The 15939-nt window shown below is 35.8% G+C and overlaps 1 protein-coding gene across 1 annotated transcript; it reads right to left on the reverse strand.

Annotated features, from left to right (window-relative positions):
• Window positions 1-1186: 1186 nt before the first annotated feature.
• Window positions 1187-12769, reverse strand: LOC149253005 ((R)-mandelonitrile lyase-like). Its single transcript, XM_089454332.1, has 4 exons — window positions 12334-12769; window positions 4480-5133; window positions 2201-2922; window positions 1187-1285 (listed from the first exon to the last, which is right to left on the reverse strand). Exons 1-4 carry the CDS (start codon window positions 12767-12769, stop codon window positions 1187-1189), a joined length of 1911 nt encoding a protein of 636 aa, XP_089310458.1.
• Window positions 12770-15939: the final 3170 nt, after the last annotated feature.

Below are 15939 nucleotides of genomic sequence, written 5' to 3' on the forward strand. Positions count from 1 at the left end.
TTTTATTTTAATAGGAAAACTAAGCTATAATCAATCTTAAAATAATAAATATTATGAAAGAAAATAAATATAGAAATTTCAAAAATTCAATATTAAAAAAAAGTACCATTTTATTATTATATTATTTATTTTACTAGGAATTTACTTTTGCATCTCTACTATAAGTATTTGATTTAATGATCTCAATCTCCATCTTTGTCTTAATGATGAACCTCAGTAAATAAAAATCACTAAACCCTAAATTCTTAATATGATTTATCCAAAAAAAATTACTTAAAACTTTAATTATTTTAAAATATTTTCATTTTTAAAAATTATTAATAAACAAAAAAAATCAAAATCATTCTTAATAAATTTTAAACTTTTATCTTTTATATTTATTTTAATCTTTATTATTTATATAGAAACATTTTACATTTTTTATTTTATATATATTTTTACATTTTTAAAATAATTATTATTTAATTCAATTATCATATTGATATTTAAACTATCTTAAGAATTTTACATTATTTAATATATTTTAATTAAAATATCTTAAAAGTTTTACCTTCAAAAGAAGTCAACATCATCGGTATGTAATAATTCAGCTCAATTATTATTTTATTTCACTAACTATTTTATGCAACCAACTAAACCAGGTATCCAAAATAGCCACGAAGCGTTCAAATTTAAACTCTTGACAATTGGATACACAAAAGAAGAGGAACATAGAATCAACCCCTCCTCCCTCCTTAATATTTTATGATATGGAAATATTTTCACACAACACACTGATCAGATGACATTATATTTTCAAGCAGTTTCATGGGAATGGTAACATAACGCTGAAAGGATTTCTCGCAACTATGACATGTCTTGTTATTTATATTTATTGAATTTTCTCGTTTATTTAGATATGTTTGTACTGCTCTGGCTTTTACATGGAGGGGTATTCAAGTGTACGGCCAGCAGGAAATAGCAACCATAACAAAAGAGAATCCGAGGTCCTTGTAGATTTGAGGAGTTCGAAGATCCTGATTATATCAGGATATTGCACATTCAAATTATGTTTAGTCGTTCATAATTAACTTTAACTTTGTGATTGGACTCTTTGATGCTTCAAATCTACAACCTATTTTAATTGAAAATAACCCAGACAGGCATGGTTATGCTGCTCAAAAAGCTTCAGAGAATCTTTATTAATCTAAATGTGAGCCACTTCACTGAGTTGCACTGCTTCTGCCAATGCCAGTGAGTAAAGATTCATTTCTTCAGCTCCTGAAGAATCTTTAATCCCACATATCTGCATGCACAACAATATTAAGGTTGTTATTTTATGTGTGAATTTGAAACATTAAAAATGTGTTTGTTTATTGGGGTAGATCATTTAAGATGTAAATTTAAATGTAAATGTAAACAATTCATTATGGGATAGATCTCACATAAAAATGTAAATAAATGTAAACATAAATATAAATGTGAATGTAATGTTTAACATTTAACATTTTTAATCTAATGTTGGCCTTATACAAAACCAAACTAGATCCATCTTAATTCCGTATATATCAAGTGCTCATAGGAATCAAATCTCTCTAGGTGCAAACCTTTCTTCAAGTTTTGCACTCAAAAAGAGGTTTGCACCTCAAGAGATTTGATCCTTCTGGTTGCCTGATAAATCCCAAGTTAAGATAGATCTAGAATAGTTTAATATAAATTGTGTACAAAAGAAAAATTTCCACACTACACTATCATCAACTCCAAAAAAAATGAAAAAAGAAAAAATTGAATAAAAAAGTTAGACTCTTCAACTCAGACATATAATTTATATTCGTATTAAAAATAAACCACCATCATGAAAATTAATAAACTTATGTTATAACAATTTCAAAAATTTTAAAAATATTTTAGAATCTAATCATGCTTAACTTAGAAAATATTCCCAAAATCTACCATCTACATTAAAAAAAAATCTACCATCCACCTAAAAAGAGCTAAATAAATAACTATTTATATCCGCATTCAAAAATAAATAAATAACTATTTATATCCACATTCAAAAATAAACAAATATATGAAACAACTGAAAAACTTACATGCTGACATATTAAAAGTATTATAATTACCTGCCGAGCATCATAGTGGTGCCTTGTGGGTTTGCTCCTGGCATGTCTCTGAACGTTGAGCCATCAACCACCCTTAGACTTTCAATTCCTTTTACCTGATATCTCTCGTTAATCACAGAGCCAACATGACATCCTCCATGGAAATGCCAAATTGTGCTGGCCTGATCACGGCAGAACTGAGCAATGGCTGCGTAGTCCCTCCTGTTATTTGGCAACCCCTGCCCAATGAAGTGAAACTCACGCGAGGAACTATTAGCTGCTGCATATGTAAATCTCTGCAGGGACCGTGTCTTGAGGAGGCTTTTAACCACCCTCACGCCATGGACGCATTTTTTGAGGTCCGCAGGGTGTTTATAATAGTTGTATCGAACAGCCGAATGGTCTCGAGGATCCGTGGTGCGAAGCCAAAGCTCTCCTCTCGACAATGGAGACGCCAGCTGCTCAAATATGTTTCCTCTGCCTTCTACAGTGCTGGCGGATTCGAGGTAACCTGCAGTGTTTTTTAGAGTAGCCTGAACCTGTATGGAGGAGAAATTAAGGGGTACAGGGGATTGCAAGGTTACGGTTACGCGGGGGTGGTCTTGAATTCCTTGGCCTACTGAAGATAAATTTAGGACTAAAGGAATATTGAATTTCTGGAGATGTTCAGATGGACCGATTCCGCTCAGAGGAGCAGCTGGGGACTGCCTGTGGCTCCTGCAGAGAGGATTATCTCGCTGGAACGCGATGATTCTTTTGAGCAAAGCCTCATAAGAATTACCATGGGCGTCGGTCAATTCTACTCCGCGGGCCTTCGGAGATGAGCCACCTTTATTTCCTGCAAGTTTTCATGCCCAAAACACTGAATCTACCTTTGCAAGTCAGGATATAAATCTACTAGATCATAACTGAATGGATAATTACATAAAAAAAATATTAACTGCCAGGAAAATTGTGAAACTGCAATTACTTGTGCTCTGAATTTGTCTAGATTGTAGATTTGGGAGATATTTGGAAATCTTGGTATTTATCTAGATGGTAGATTTTGGAGATATTGGAAAATCTGGGCAAAATTTATTTAAATGGTAGATTTTGGATATTTTTGGAAATATTGCCCACTTGAGCCAGGTCAAATAATTGAGTGCATTCAAATTATCGAACTCCCTAGGATTTTGAAATATTTTTGAAATTTGAAATGCAGACAAATATGCCTATATAAAAATAGTGCTGATATTAATTTTATTGTAAATTTGGTTAGTTTTGGTTAACTTTGTCAGTTAAAATTAATTGATGTCAACATCATCAATATTCATCAACCCTTTTTAACCATAATGTCAATTATTGTCAACAAATCCACATCATGAATATTTTATGTCAACTATTGTCAACAAATCTATCTCATGAATATTTGTTTTCAACTAGAACAACCATATTAATATATGTGTTTGATATACAAGATTTACAGTGTTTTCCACCTTTTATAGGTCATAAAAATGATACAATGGTTGTATGTCAACCACATTTACCAATGTGATTGTGCCAATTAGATAAACAACATTAGACATGAAAGTTGTCAAATTGCAAGGTAAATTGCAGATTTTGGGAATATTTGGGAATCCTAGGGACTTGAGCTAGATTAAATAATTGAGTGTACTCAAACAATTGAATTGAACTTCCTCTTGGCCATTGGATTTTGGAATATTTTTAGATCTAAAGAATAAGAGCAGTGCTAATATTAACTCCATCACAAATTTTGGAATATTTTGAAAATCTAACCCATAAACATAAGTTAAATAATTATATCCATTCTTGTTTTTCAAACTTTCATAATATTATGCCTACCTAGGTGTAGAGCACAAGGTTCAGGTAGGGTGTACAAAATTAAAGCACTATGTAATGTAAAGGTTACAGTTCCAAATTCCATGGGTAAAAATCCAGCCATACTAAGGACTAGTGTGGGGCATGTCAGGTGGTTGTGGCTAAGTACAAAATTAAAGCACTATGTAATGTAAAGGTCACAGGTTCAATTAAGGCACTTTGTAATGTAAAGATTACAGGTTCAAAATTCAGTGGGTAAAAATCCAACTATACTAAAGACGGGTGTGGAGCAAGTCAAGTGATTATCGCTATTTACAAAATTAAAGCACTCTGTAATGTAAAGGTCGCACTTTCAAAATTCAGTGGGTGAAAATCCAACCATACTAAAGACTGATGTGAAGCAGGTAAAAACTAATGTGAAACAAATCAGATCATTGTGACTACTAACTAATCATACAATCATCTCAAAACTCAAACTAGCAAAAAAAATAAATCAAAATATTATAAATCTATATTCAAAATAAATATGACATGGGAATGGTCTATGCAATTTGAAGCCAGGTGTATGATGAATGACCATGAGATGCAGTGGAATTGAAGAGAATCCTGTTGACGGTAGCATTGAGAAGTACTACAATATTATTAGGGTTGGCAGTCTTGAGAAGATCTGCTGCTGTGTGTCTCTTATCATTGTTGTCCAAGGTGGAGGCGCTGATCTTGGTTCCCTCCTTTTCACCCAACAAATATCCATGGTATGGAAGAACTTCTGCTTCGACAAGCCCATCTTTGAAAGCCGAGGACCAAGTCGAGAGGCGATCTGGTTTAAAGGAATTTTGCTTCTCCACCCATTCATACGACTCCGTTACAAGTTGCTCGTCCCATTGCATCTTGCAAATATATTTGGAGTTGGCCCTGGTATAGAAGCCACCATTGAGAGCAGTGCCGCCTCCCAAAACTCTGGCTCTATCTAAAGTCACTCCATCCTCTGAAATAAACCTCTGTACTAGGGAAGTGTAATTGTTAGCCTCGGCCAATGGCTTTCCGAAAGCATACCCGTTCTCGATGTCGGGATCTCCATATGGAGATCCTTTGCTCTCTATTACTAGAACAGAATAATTAGCAGAAAGCGTTGTGGCTAGTGGACAACTAGCCGTTCCTCCAATTATAATGTAATCGTAATTTCTTGAAGCTGCTTTCTCGGCATCCAAAGTGATAAACTCAAACGGAAAACCTGTAGATCATCATAATCCCCACAAAGAACAAACAAGAAGCTGTTGAAATGTAATTCCAACTGCAGTGCCAAAACCGTCATGGGATGCGATGCGATCGCTATTGCAAATCACATCCACGACCCTGTTACCTTTGTTACACCATGTGCTTTCTGCCGATTGCGATTATGCGATGCGATCCGACCGCAAATCGCAAATCTCACCCATATGTTAGTGCTCCACTTTTCTCTTCCGCCGACGCGACATTGCGATGCGATCCAATCGCATATCTCACCTTCTTCAAACCGATCTTAGTCGTCCAATTAAATCAACGGTTGATGTATAGGCTTGCAAGAAAATTACGTGACGTGAATTAGAAGTTTCATTGACCGCCAGTTTTGTCAGTGAAACAATAAATGAAATTTACTACGGTTGGTAAATGTAGGTAAAAGTTTTTAATTTTATTGTTTTTTTATTATTCATGGGAGTATGGCAAGTGAAAATGATATATGCCCTGTTTTTGGTTTAGTTACACATGAAATGGAAAAACTCGCTGCAGTGAATGTAAGAAGATTTTTTTTACAACAAAGCGAATGTATTGAAAATTTTACACACAACAGTGTAATATTTTTCAGGAGAAGACAGAGTAAAAAATTTTTTGTGGAACTGAAGCATTCTTGGAGAATCCCTCTTGAGAGGAAGGAATTTATAACAGCTGTTGATTTTTATTAATGAATACAAAGTTTTTATTGTGCATGTGAAACACTCTGTTCTTCCCAGAAAACAATTTTAGTTTCTGTTGTGATAAAACATAGCATTTTTCTCTGTTCTCTGTGTTTGGAATTATCAAAAATTCTCATCATGGTATCGGAGCTTGTCCAGGCTCTTTGAAGGTGTCAAAGAAGCTGAAGGAAGGATTTCTTGCTGCAGCAGCTTCTCTTGCAGAGTGAAGACTCAGTCAAAAAATCCAAGGTATTTCTCAAGTCAGTTTTTGTGTTACTGTTAAGGACAGTCAGTTATTTTAAATATACAGTCAAGTAGTTTGAAGCATAGTTAAGAGTGCAAGAATGGCTGGAGCCAGCACTAGCATGGGTATCTGTAATAGTCAGCTCCCACAATTTAATGGTAAAAACTATGACTATTGGGCAATAACCATGAAAGCTTTGCTTGCTTCCCAAGACTTATGGGAATTTGTTGAGGATGGTTTTGAATAACCAACAGATGCAAATGAGTTTAATAACTTAACTCAGGCAGAGAAAGATCTGTTGAAGAGCAATAAGAAGAAGGATTCTAAAGCCCTCTACGTTTTGTATCAAGCAGTGCATGAGAGTGTGTTTCCAAGGATAGCAACAGCCAAGAGATCCAAAGAAGGATGGAAAACTCTCAAGATAGCCTATCAAGGCATGGAGAAAGTGAAGACAACAAAATTTCAGTTGCTGAGGAGAGATTTTGAGAATCTTTGCATGAAAGAGTCAGATAATATTGACTCATTCTTCAGACATGTGATTGGTCTGGTCACACAGATAAGGTCTCATGAAGAGATTCTTGAAGAAAGAAGGATTGTGGAGAAACTATTGAGGATCTTACCCTCAAGGTTTGATGTGATTATCACCACCATAAAAGAGACAAAGGATCTCACAAACTTCTCAGTTGATAAACTACATGCATCACTGGTAACACATGAGCAGAGATTGAGTAGAAATGAAAACTCATCTCTAGAACATGCCTTTAAGACCCAGATGTTTTTTGGAAGAGGAAGAGGTCAAGGCAGAGGAAACAAGAAAAGAAGAGACAACAATCCAAATCTGAACCAAGGCCAAGGCAGCAGCCATCAAAGTGGACAACATCATGCTCAAGGACAAAGGTATGATAAATCCAATGTCCAATGTCACTATTGTAAAAAATATGGGCATTATGCAAATTAATGTAGGAAGAAGCAGCATGATATGAGTAATAGAACTAGTGCAAATTTCACTAGAGAAAATATCAGCCAAAATAATTTGTTTATAGCTTGTAATATGGTTGAAGAAAAGAGTGAAGATGTATGGTTTCTAGACTCTGGTTGCAGTAACCATATGACAGGAAACATAGCCCTGTTTTCTATGTTAGATCAGAATGTGAAGTCACAAGTCACACTAGGGACTGATAATAAAGTTTCTGTTATGGGAAAAGGAGAAGTAAAAGTCTTAACAAAGAAAGGTGAAAAGAAAACTATAGCAGATGTTTATTATGTTCCTGGAATGAAATGTAACCTCTTAAGTATTGGACAGCTTACTCAAAAGGGTTACAATGTTTTCTTTGTGAATGATGTATGCACCATCATGGATAGAGCACCCAACAAACGATGTATTGCTGAAGTGAAAATGACAAGGAACATGTGTTCCCTCTCAAGATGAAAGCATATTTAAGAAATGGAGAAGAAATATCAACTGTGACACAAGAGGCTTTCCAAAGCGAACCAAAGGATGAAAATTGGTTGTGGCACTTGAGATTTGGACATCTCAACTTTGGAGGTCTTAACTTGTTGAGTAGAAAAGGAATGGTAAGAGGATTACCATTGATAGAGAAGCCAGACAGCCTTTGTGAAGGTTGTATCTTGGGGAAACAACACAGAGAAAGTTTTCCATCTGGGAAAAGCATAAGGGCAAAAGCACCCCTAGAAATTGTTCACTCAGATTTATGTGGACCGATGCAAACTCCATCACTTGCAGGAAGCCACTATGTACTAACATTTATTGATGATTTTACTAGAAAAGCTTGGGTTTATTTCCTGAAAAACAAAAGTGAAGTGTTTGAAAGATTCTTTAATTTCAAAGAACTTGTAGAAAACCAAAGCGGGCTGCATATCAAAGTTCTAAGAACTGATAAAGGATGTGAGAATATCTCCAAAGAATTTCTACGTTTTTGTAGAGAAAATGGGATTCATAAGTAGTTTACCACTAGGTACACTCCGCAGCAAAATGGAGTTGCCGAAAGGAAGAATAGGACAATCATGGATATGGCGAGGAGTATGTTAAAGGCAAAGAATTTGCCAAATGATTATTGGGTTGAAGCTGTACATTGTGCATCATACATTTTGAATAGATGCCCTACGAAAGCAGTTATGAACAGAGTGCCAGAAGAAGTATGGAGTGGGACAAAGCAAGGAGTCGCCCACATGAAAGTTTTTGGATGTGTGGCTTATGCACACATTCCAGACCAGCTAAGGAAGAAGTTGGACAGCAAAGGGGAGAAATGTATTTTCATTGGATACAGTGAGGAATCCAAGGCTTACAGGTTGTATAATCCATCCACCAAGAAGCTTATTGTGAGTAGAGATGTTTAGTTCATTGAGGAGGAAGCTTGGGATGGAAGCATAGAGAAGACAGTGAATGTTAAAAACTCTTTGTCACATGATAAAGATGATGAGGAGATGGCCGAAATACATTCCCAAACAGCAACACCAACACAAGGACAGCAAGGGACACCCTTGAGGAGAAATGAAAGTGCTTCTCCAAGCACACCACAAGGAGGAAATTCAAGTGCTTCTTCAAGCACTTGTACACCAAATGAAAGAGGTAAGAAATTCAGAAATTTAAGTGACATTTATGAACAAGAGGCAGCAAATGAAGGTATGAACTCTTTGTTCGCTTTATATTGTCATGTTGATGATCTTGTTCATTTCGATGAATCCATTAAGGATAGGAAATGGATAGAAGCTATGGATGAGGATATCAATGCCATAGAAAGAAACAAGACATGGGATCTAGTTGAACTATCAAAAGGAAAAGAAGTCATTGGATTTAAATGGGTTTACAAGACCAAGAGTAATGCTGAAGGAAAAATAGAAAGACACAAGGCAAGAATTGTTGTCAAAGGATATAAGCAACAATATGGGAGAGACTATGAGGAAACTTTTGCACCGGTTGCTAGAATGGAAACAGTGAGAGCAGTGATGTCCATAACAGCACAAAACAAGTGGAAAGTTTACCAAATGGGCGTGAAGTTAGCATTCCTAAATGGAGTGTTAATGGAAGAGGTTTACATTGAACAACCTCTAGGCTATGAAAATAAAGGCCAAGAGCACAAAGTGTGTAGATTGAAGAAAGCTCTTTATGGGCTGAAGCAAGCACCAAGAGCATGGTACAGTAGGATAGATCCCTATCTACTGGAAAATGGATTTGAAAAGTGTGAGGGAGAACCCACCCTCTACATCAAAGAAAAGGATGGTAAAATACTAATTGTTGTGTTATACGTTGATGATGTTATTTTCACAGGTAATGATGATTATCTTATTAAAAATTTAAAAAACAGTCATGAAAGAAGAATTTGAAATGACTGACATGGGTTTGCTGAGATACTTCTTAGGAATAGAAGTAGAACAAAATGAGAATGGGATTTTTAGCTCATAAGCAAAATATGTTAATGAAGTGTTGGAAAGATTTAATATGCACGAGAGCAAGGCAGCAATCACTCCCACAGTGATGGGATTAAAACTCAGCAAAGAGGACAACAACAAGGATTTTGATCCTAGTTTGTACAAGAGCATAGTTGGTAGCCTCATTTATTTGACTGCAACTAGGCCGGATATAATGTACGCTGTTAGTTTAATTTCCAGATATATGGAGAGGTCAAAAGAAGCACATTGGCAGGCAACAAAAAGGATTCTGAAGTATGTTAAAGGTACTAAAAGGTTTGGAATTTTATATATTACTTTAGAATGTTCAGATTTAATTAGATACACTGGTAGTGATTGGGCTAGAAGTGTAGATGATCGGAAAAGCACATCCGGTTATGTTTTTCACATGGGTTCAGGAGCCATTTCATGGGCTTCTAAAAAACAGCATATTGTAGCATTGTATACAGCAGAGGCAGAATATGTGGCAGCGACAGCAGCAGCATGTCAAGCAATTTGGATGAGAAGGATGTTAAGGAGTTTATGCCAAGAGCAAGTAAAAGCAACTGTGATTTTTTGTGACAAAAGTTCAGCTATTGCATTATCTAAGAATGTTGTGTTTCATAAGAGAACGAAACACATTGACACAAAGTTTCATTACATAAGGGAATTGGTAAACAATTGTGAAGTTGTTTTACAACACTAGAGAACTCAGGAGCAGGTCGCAGACATTTTGACCAAACCATTGGGGCAGAAAAGTTTTGAGTTTTTGAGGAAATGTCTGGGTATGACTGATAATCCAGCAGTTGAAATTAAAGGGGAGTGTTGAAATGTAATTCCAACTGCAGCGCCAAAACCGTCATGGGATGCGATGCGATCGCTATCGCAAATCGCATCCACGCCCTGTTGCCTTCGTTACGCCCTGTGTTTTCTGCCGATTGCGATTCTGCGATGCGATCCAATCGCAAATCGCAAATCGCACCCATATGTTAGTGCTCCACTTTTCTCTTCCGCCGACGCGACGTTGCGATGCGATCTGATTGCAAATCGCATATCTCACTTTCTTCAAACTGATCTCAGTCGTCTGATTAAATCAACGGTTGATGTACAAGCTTGCAGGAAAATTACGTGACGTGAATTAGAAGTTTCATTGACCGCCAGTTTTGTTAGTGAAACAATAAATGAAATTTCCTACGGTTGGTAAACGTAGGTAAAAGTTTTTAATTTTATTGTTTTTTATTATTCACGGAAGTATGGCAAGTAAAAAGGATATATGCCTTGTTTTTGGTTTAGTTACACATGAAATAGAAAAACTCGCTGCAGCGAATGTAAGAAGATTTTTTTTACAATAGAGCAAATGTATTGAAAATTTTACACACAACAGTGTAATATTTTTCAGGAGAAGACAGTAATTTTTTTTTGTGGCACTGAAGCGTTCTTGGAGAATCCCTTTGTGAGAGGAAGGAATTTGTAACAGTTGTTGATTTTTATTAATGAATACAAAATTTTTATTGTGCATGTGAAACACTTTGTTCTTCCCAGAAAACAATTTTAATTTCCGCTGTGATAAAACAGAGCATTTTTCTCTGTTCTGTGTGTTTGGAATTATCAAAAATTCCCATCAGAAGCCATTAATTCTAAGAGCATCATTTGCTCAACTATTTTTTTTGTTTTCAATTGAAGAAATCCTGCCTCTAGCAACATAGTTTTGTTTGGTATTAGACCATATGTGGGGACTAAATCTCTATTTAATTTCGAGATCGGTTTCGGTTTTATGTATTCAATATAGACAACTATTAATCTCACTTCTATCTATCCAATTCCAAAATATTTTTGAAATCTACGTTCAAACTTATATTCATCCAATTCCAAAATATTTTTAAAATCTAGAATCAAAATCAACACACATAACACGTTACTTAATTATCATATTCATCCCTGCTCTTACCCAAGAGTTTGCAGCTGCCTCAGAAAGAAAAGCCTAAGAGCCTATTGCTAATCAATAGCATCCAACAGAAACCGAAACCATGCATGAATATTGACCACCATTATTATCATCTCTGTCACAAGGAATTCAAACGCTTCACTCCTCTGGGAGGTTCAATTTTCGTCTTTTTCCGAAGCTATTTATAAGAATTGGAATGTCAATATCTCTCTGAAAATAATCACCAAACTATACCGGTCCCCTAGCATCCTGGAGATGAATTAAATCAGCAGCGCGCAAAGTGCGTTAAAACCAAGGAGTTCCACCAAAAAAATCTCATATTGCACGGTATCTAGCAACTCCACCATTGTTGATCAACATTTCTGTACAATCATCATTACAGAAAAGATCTTCAAATCAGTTTGCGTCATCATAAATATTGATGTACTTTTAGAAAATAGAGTATGGTACGTCTATACGTCTGTCCTCTTATCATCAATATTATGGAACTTTCTACAAACCTATGCTAACAATAACACTATACCATAGACCGCCCAACATCTCCAGGTAACATCATACACTTTCTTTCATATGACACACACATTTATTTAATTATTCTATCATTTAGGATGGACATTGGACTAGTATATTTATAGCCAGCTCTGTAAATGTAGGCTCCTCTGGGAAGCCGAGGGCCCGCGGAGTAGAATTCAACATCAGAGGCTTTAATGACTCCTTTCAAGTGTATCTCAATGGACCATCACCTCCTAGCGAGTTAATACTCTCTGCAGGAGCCCTAGGCAGCCCCCAGCTGCTTCTCTTGAGTGGAATCGGTCCATCTGAACAGCTCCAAAAATTAAATATTTCTCCAGTGCTACATTTACCTTCTCTAGGCCAAGGGGTTCAAGACAACCCCCGTGCAACCGCAACGTTGCAGTCCCCCACACCCCTGGGAATCTCCAGCATACAGGCCGTGGGTATTCTTAACCACTCCCAGACTTATATCTATTCCGGCAGCGTCATCTAGCCGGCAAATGGCAGCGTATCCCCACAAGCCAAGAACGTCTCTGCTGGAAGAATATTCGAGAAGCTGGCATATCCACTTTCGAGAGGACAGCTTTGGCTTTGCACCACGGATCCTCGAGACAATCCGCCCGTTCGATACAATTATTATAAACACCCTCAGGACCTGAAAAAATGCGTGGATGGTGTTAGAGTGATGGCTAAAATCTTCGAGACGCGGTCTCTGCAGAGATTCACATATGCAGCAGCTAATAATTCCTCTCACGAGTTTCACTTCATTGGGCCGGCGTCGCCGGAGAGCACGAGCGACGATGCAGCCATCGTTCAGTTCTGCCATGATACGTTGAACACAATGTGGCATTTCCATGGAGGATGTAATGTTGGATCTGTGGTTAACCAGCAATATAAGGTACAAGGCGTTCAAAATGTGAGAGTTGTAGACGGCTCAACGTTCACAGACGCTCCTGGAACAAACACACAAGCCACCATTCTGATGCTCGGCAGGTAACTATAAAACTTTTAATATTCAAATGGTGATCTCCAATAACATTTTTGAGTGAAGTTCTATTTCATTTCGCTATTCCATGTCCTATTTCGTAAATATTTGGAAATCTGCAACAAATTACCCTAGGGTTGTCAATTGATATATAAATATGCGAACCATAATATTACTAAATGTTAACCACACATTATTGTTGTGATGCAGGTATGTGGGAGTGAAGATTCTTCGAGAGCGGAAGAAATGAATTTTACTCATTGGCATTGGTAGTAATGTAACTCAGTGAATTTACTTACATATAAATAAAGATTTTCGGAATTCTTTTGAAAGGCATCATGTCTCACACTGTTTTGTTCTGGTTGCAAGTGCGGTGGATTGTGAACATGCTTGATCAATAAATAGAAAGATTAAGAATATGCAATGTGACTTTCTTGGAAATTAATATACTATGAAGTTAATTAGCCTTTTCACCATAGGTTGCAATAGGAACCCAGTAAGACAAAAGTGTAGAAAATAGTAGCATAGAAAATGGAAGTCAAAATTTTATGTAATTTTATTTATTTATCACTATATTTGTGAGAAAAACTTTGAAAATCCTATTCATTAAATTTTATTTGGACTCCTTTTTAATCTTCTAAACAAATACAAGACTTTTTTATTAAGAAAATACACATACTATTTCAATATATTAATCTAAGATATTGATCTATTAGATGGAGCTATATAATCATATCAATATACCCATAAGATGTTTGATCTTTATAAAGTTGTAAAACATTTATATTTATCAAGTTTCGTATTCAAACTTCACAGAGGGATTAAGATTGAGAGTGGAGTGATCTCTAGACAACTGCAATATTTTTTATTTTGGATAATCAAAGAAATATTGAATATAATGTTGTGTATTCAAAAACTTTCTAGTTTAAAGTCTAGCAACTATAAAACTTATGCAAATACCAAATCCTAGTATGTTCACAGCCATGGATGCTTTAACGAGGAACCCATCATATTTTGTTTAGTAGAGAATATAAAAAGCATTACAATAATTCTTAGATGTTTATGAAAGACTTCGTTTATTTAATACCTAATAGACCCATCTTATCGTCCAATTTCTTGTCAATATTCTTCATATTGACAAATAGAGTTTTATTTTAAAATATTCATAGTGAAAAATAGTGTTTCATTTTAATAGATTTATGAAAAGTGAAACCATGTTAATAGATTTTAAAATAAATTAAATAATAATTATAATTCAATTTTGATAAAATACATGCTCTATTATACCACGTTTTTAATAAGACAGTATAAAATGAGGCAATTCTCTTGATTTGATATAAATAGATGTGACAGACTTCTTTGAAAGCCAACTTTACTTGATAGGATGATTTAGCACATAAGCAATTTGAGTGGTGAAGAGCCATTTTTCCTTTCTTGTGATTGACCACAAAGGCCATTTGAATAAAAAGCCGAGTCACTTGGCTAAAAGAAGGAGATAAAAACACAAAATTCTTCCATCATTTTGCAAGAAAAAGGCAAGCTTCAAATACTATATGGAAAATAAAAAATGAAGAAGAGGCTTACTTACATTCTCAAGAAGATATATCAAATGAAGCTATCAAATACTTTAAAAAGGCATATTCCCGGGACACAAACAGGAGTATAGAAGATATATTGTGGGGCATTGAACCTTTCCAAAAGATGTTTGATGATGAGGATAATACAAGACTATATGCTGCTGTGTCAGAGGAAGAATTACTTTCTGTTATGAAGTCATTTAAGAAAGACAAATGCCTTGGCCCTGATGGCTGGACCATAGACATTTTCATACACTTCTTTGAAATGATGAAAAGTGACATATTGGGGATGGTTGAAAAGACTAGAATCAAAGGGAAGATTAATCATATCATTTCTTCCACCTATATAGCTTTGATTCCAAAAAAAAAGGAATCCTCTACCTTTGCAGATTTCAGGCCGATTTCTCTATGCAATGCCATCTACAAAATTATATCAAAATTAATAGCTGAAAGAATCCGTGGCATCTTAGCAGCTCATATCTCTAAAGAACAACATGGGTTTCTTAGTGGAAGGAACATCTTAGATGCAGTGGCTATTGCCCAGGAAGCTTTACATTCAATGAAAACAAAAAGAATTGGAGTTGCCATCCTTAAAATTGATTTAAAAAAAGCATATGACTGTTTAGATTGGGGCTATCTGAGATGTTTACTTATAAAAATCGGGTTGGATGACTTGTGCACTAAATGGATCATGGCTTGTGTGGAAGGGGTAAATTTTTCCATTCTCATAAACAGATATCCCACATCCTTCTTCTCAGCTGAAAGAGGTCTGTGCCAAGGATGCTCCCTGTCGCCCCTCTTATTCATCCTGGTCATGGATACACTCAGTCTACATCTCAAAAGAGCAGTTTCTGTAGGAAATATTGATCCTCTTTCAATATCCATAGGTAACTCTTTTACACACAACCTTTTTGTGGATGATGTCTTACTCTTCGCTATGCTTTGTAGACATTCATGGCTTATTATGCATGAGATACTAATATCATTTCAAAAGGCCACTGGACTAATTATCAATGAAGATAAATCCACATTTCATTTCGGTAATGTTAAAATGGAGGAGATGGAATATATATCTCAGTTATATAACATTCAGGCGGTTTCCATTAAAGAGGGTATCAAATATCTCGGTTATCATCTTAAGCCCACGGGTTACAACATATCTGACTGGGCATGGATCACCTACAGATTCTACAAGAGAATTTCGGGGTGGGAATATAAATGCCTATCCTTAGCTGGCAGAATGATACTCTCTCAATCGGTTCTAGCTCAGATTTCTGTTTATTGGGCACATCTGTTTTTCATTCCTTCAACTATTATTAAGAAATTAAACAGTCTAATGGCTACTTTTATCTGGGGTGGATGTAAGGAGAAGAAGAAATTTCATCTCACTAAACTGGATAACATAACTCTCCCCAAAAAAATGGGGGGCTGGAG

This window comes from Pinus tabuliformis, chromosome 7 (genome assembly GCF_031772625.1).
Source record: "Pinus tabuliformis cultivar Carrire ecotype Pingquan chromosome 7, CPIR1, whole genome shotgun sequence".
Lineage (NCBI taxonomy): Eukaryota > Viridiplantae > Streptophyta > Pinopsida > Pinales > Pinaceae > Pinus > Pinus tabuliformis.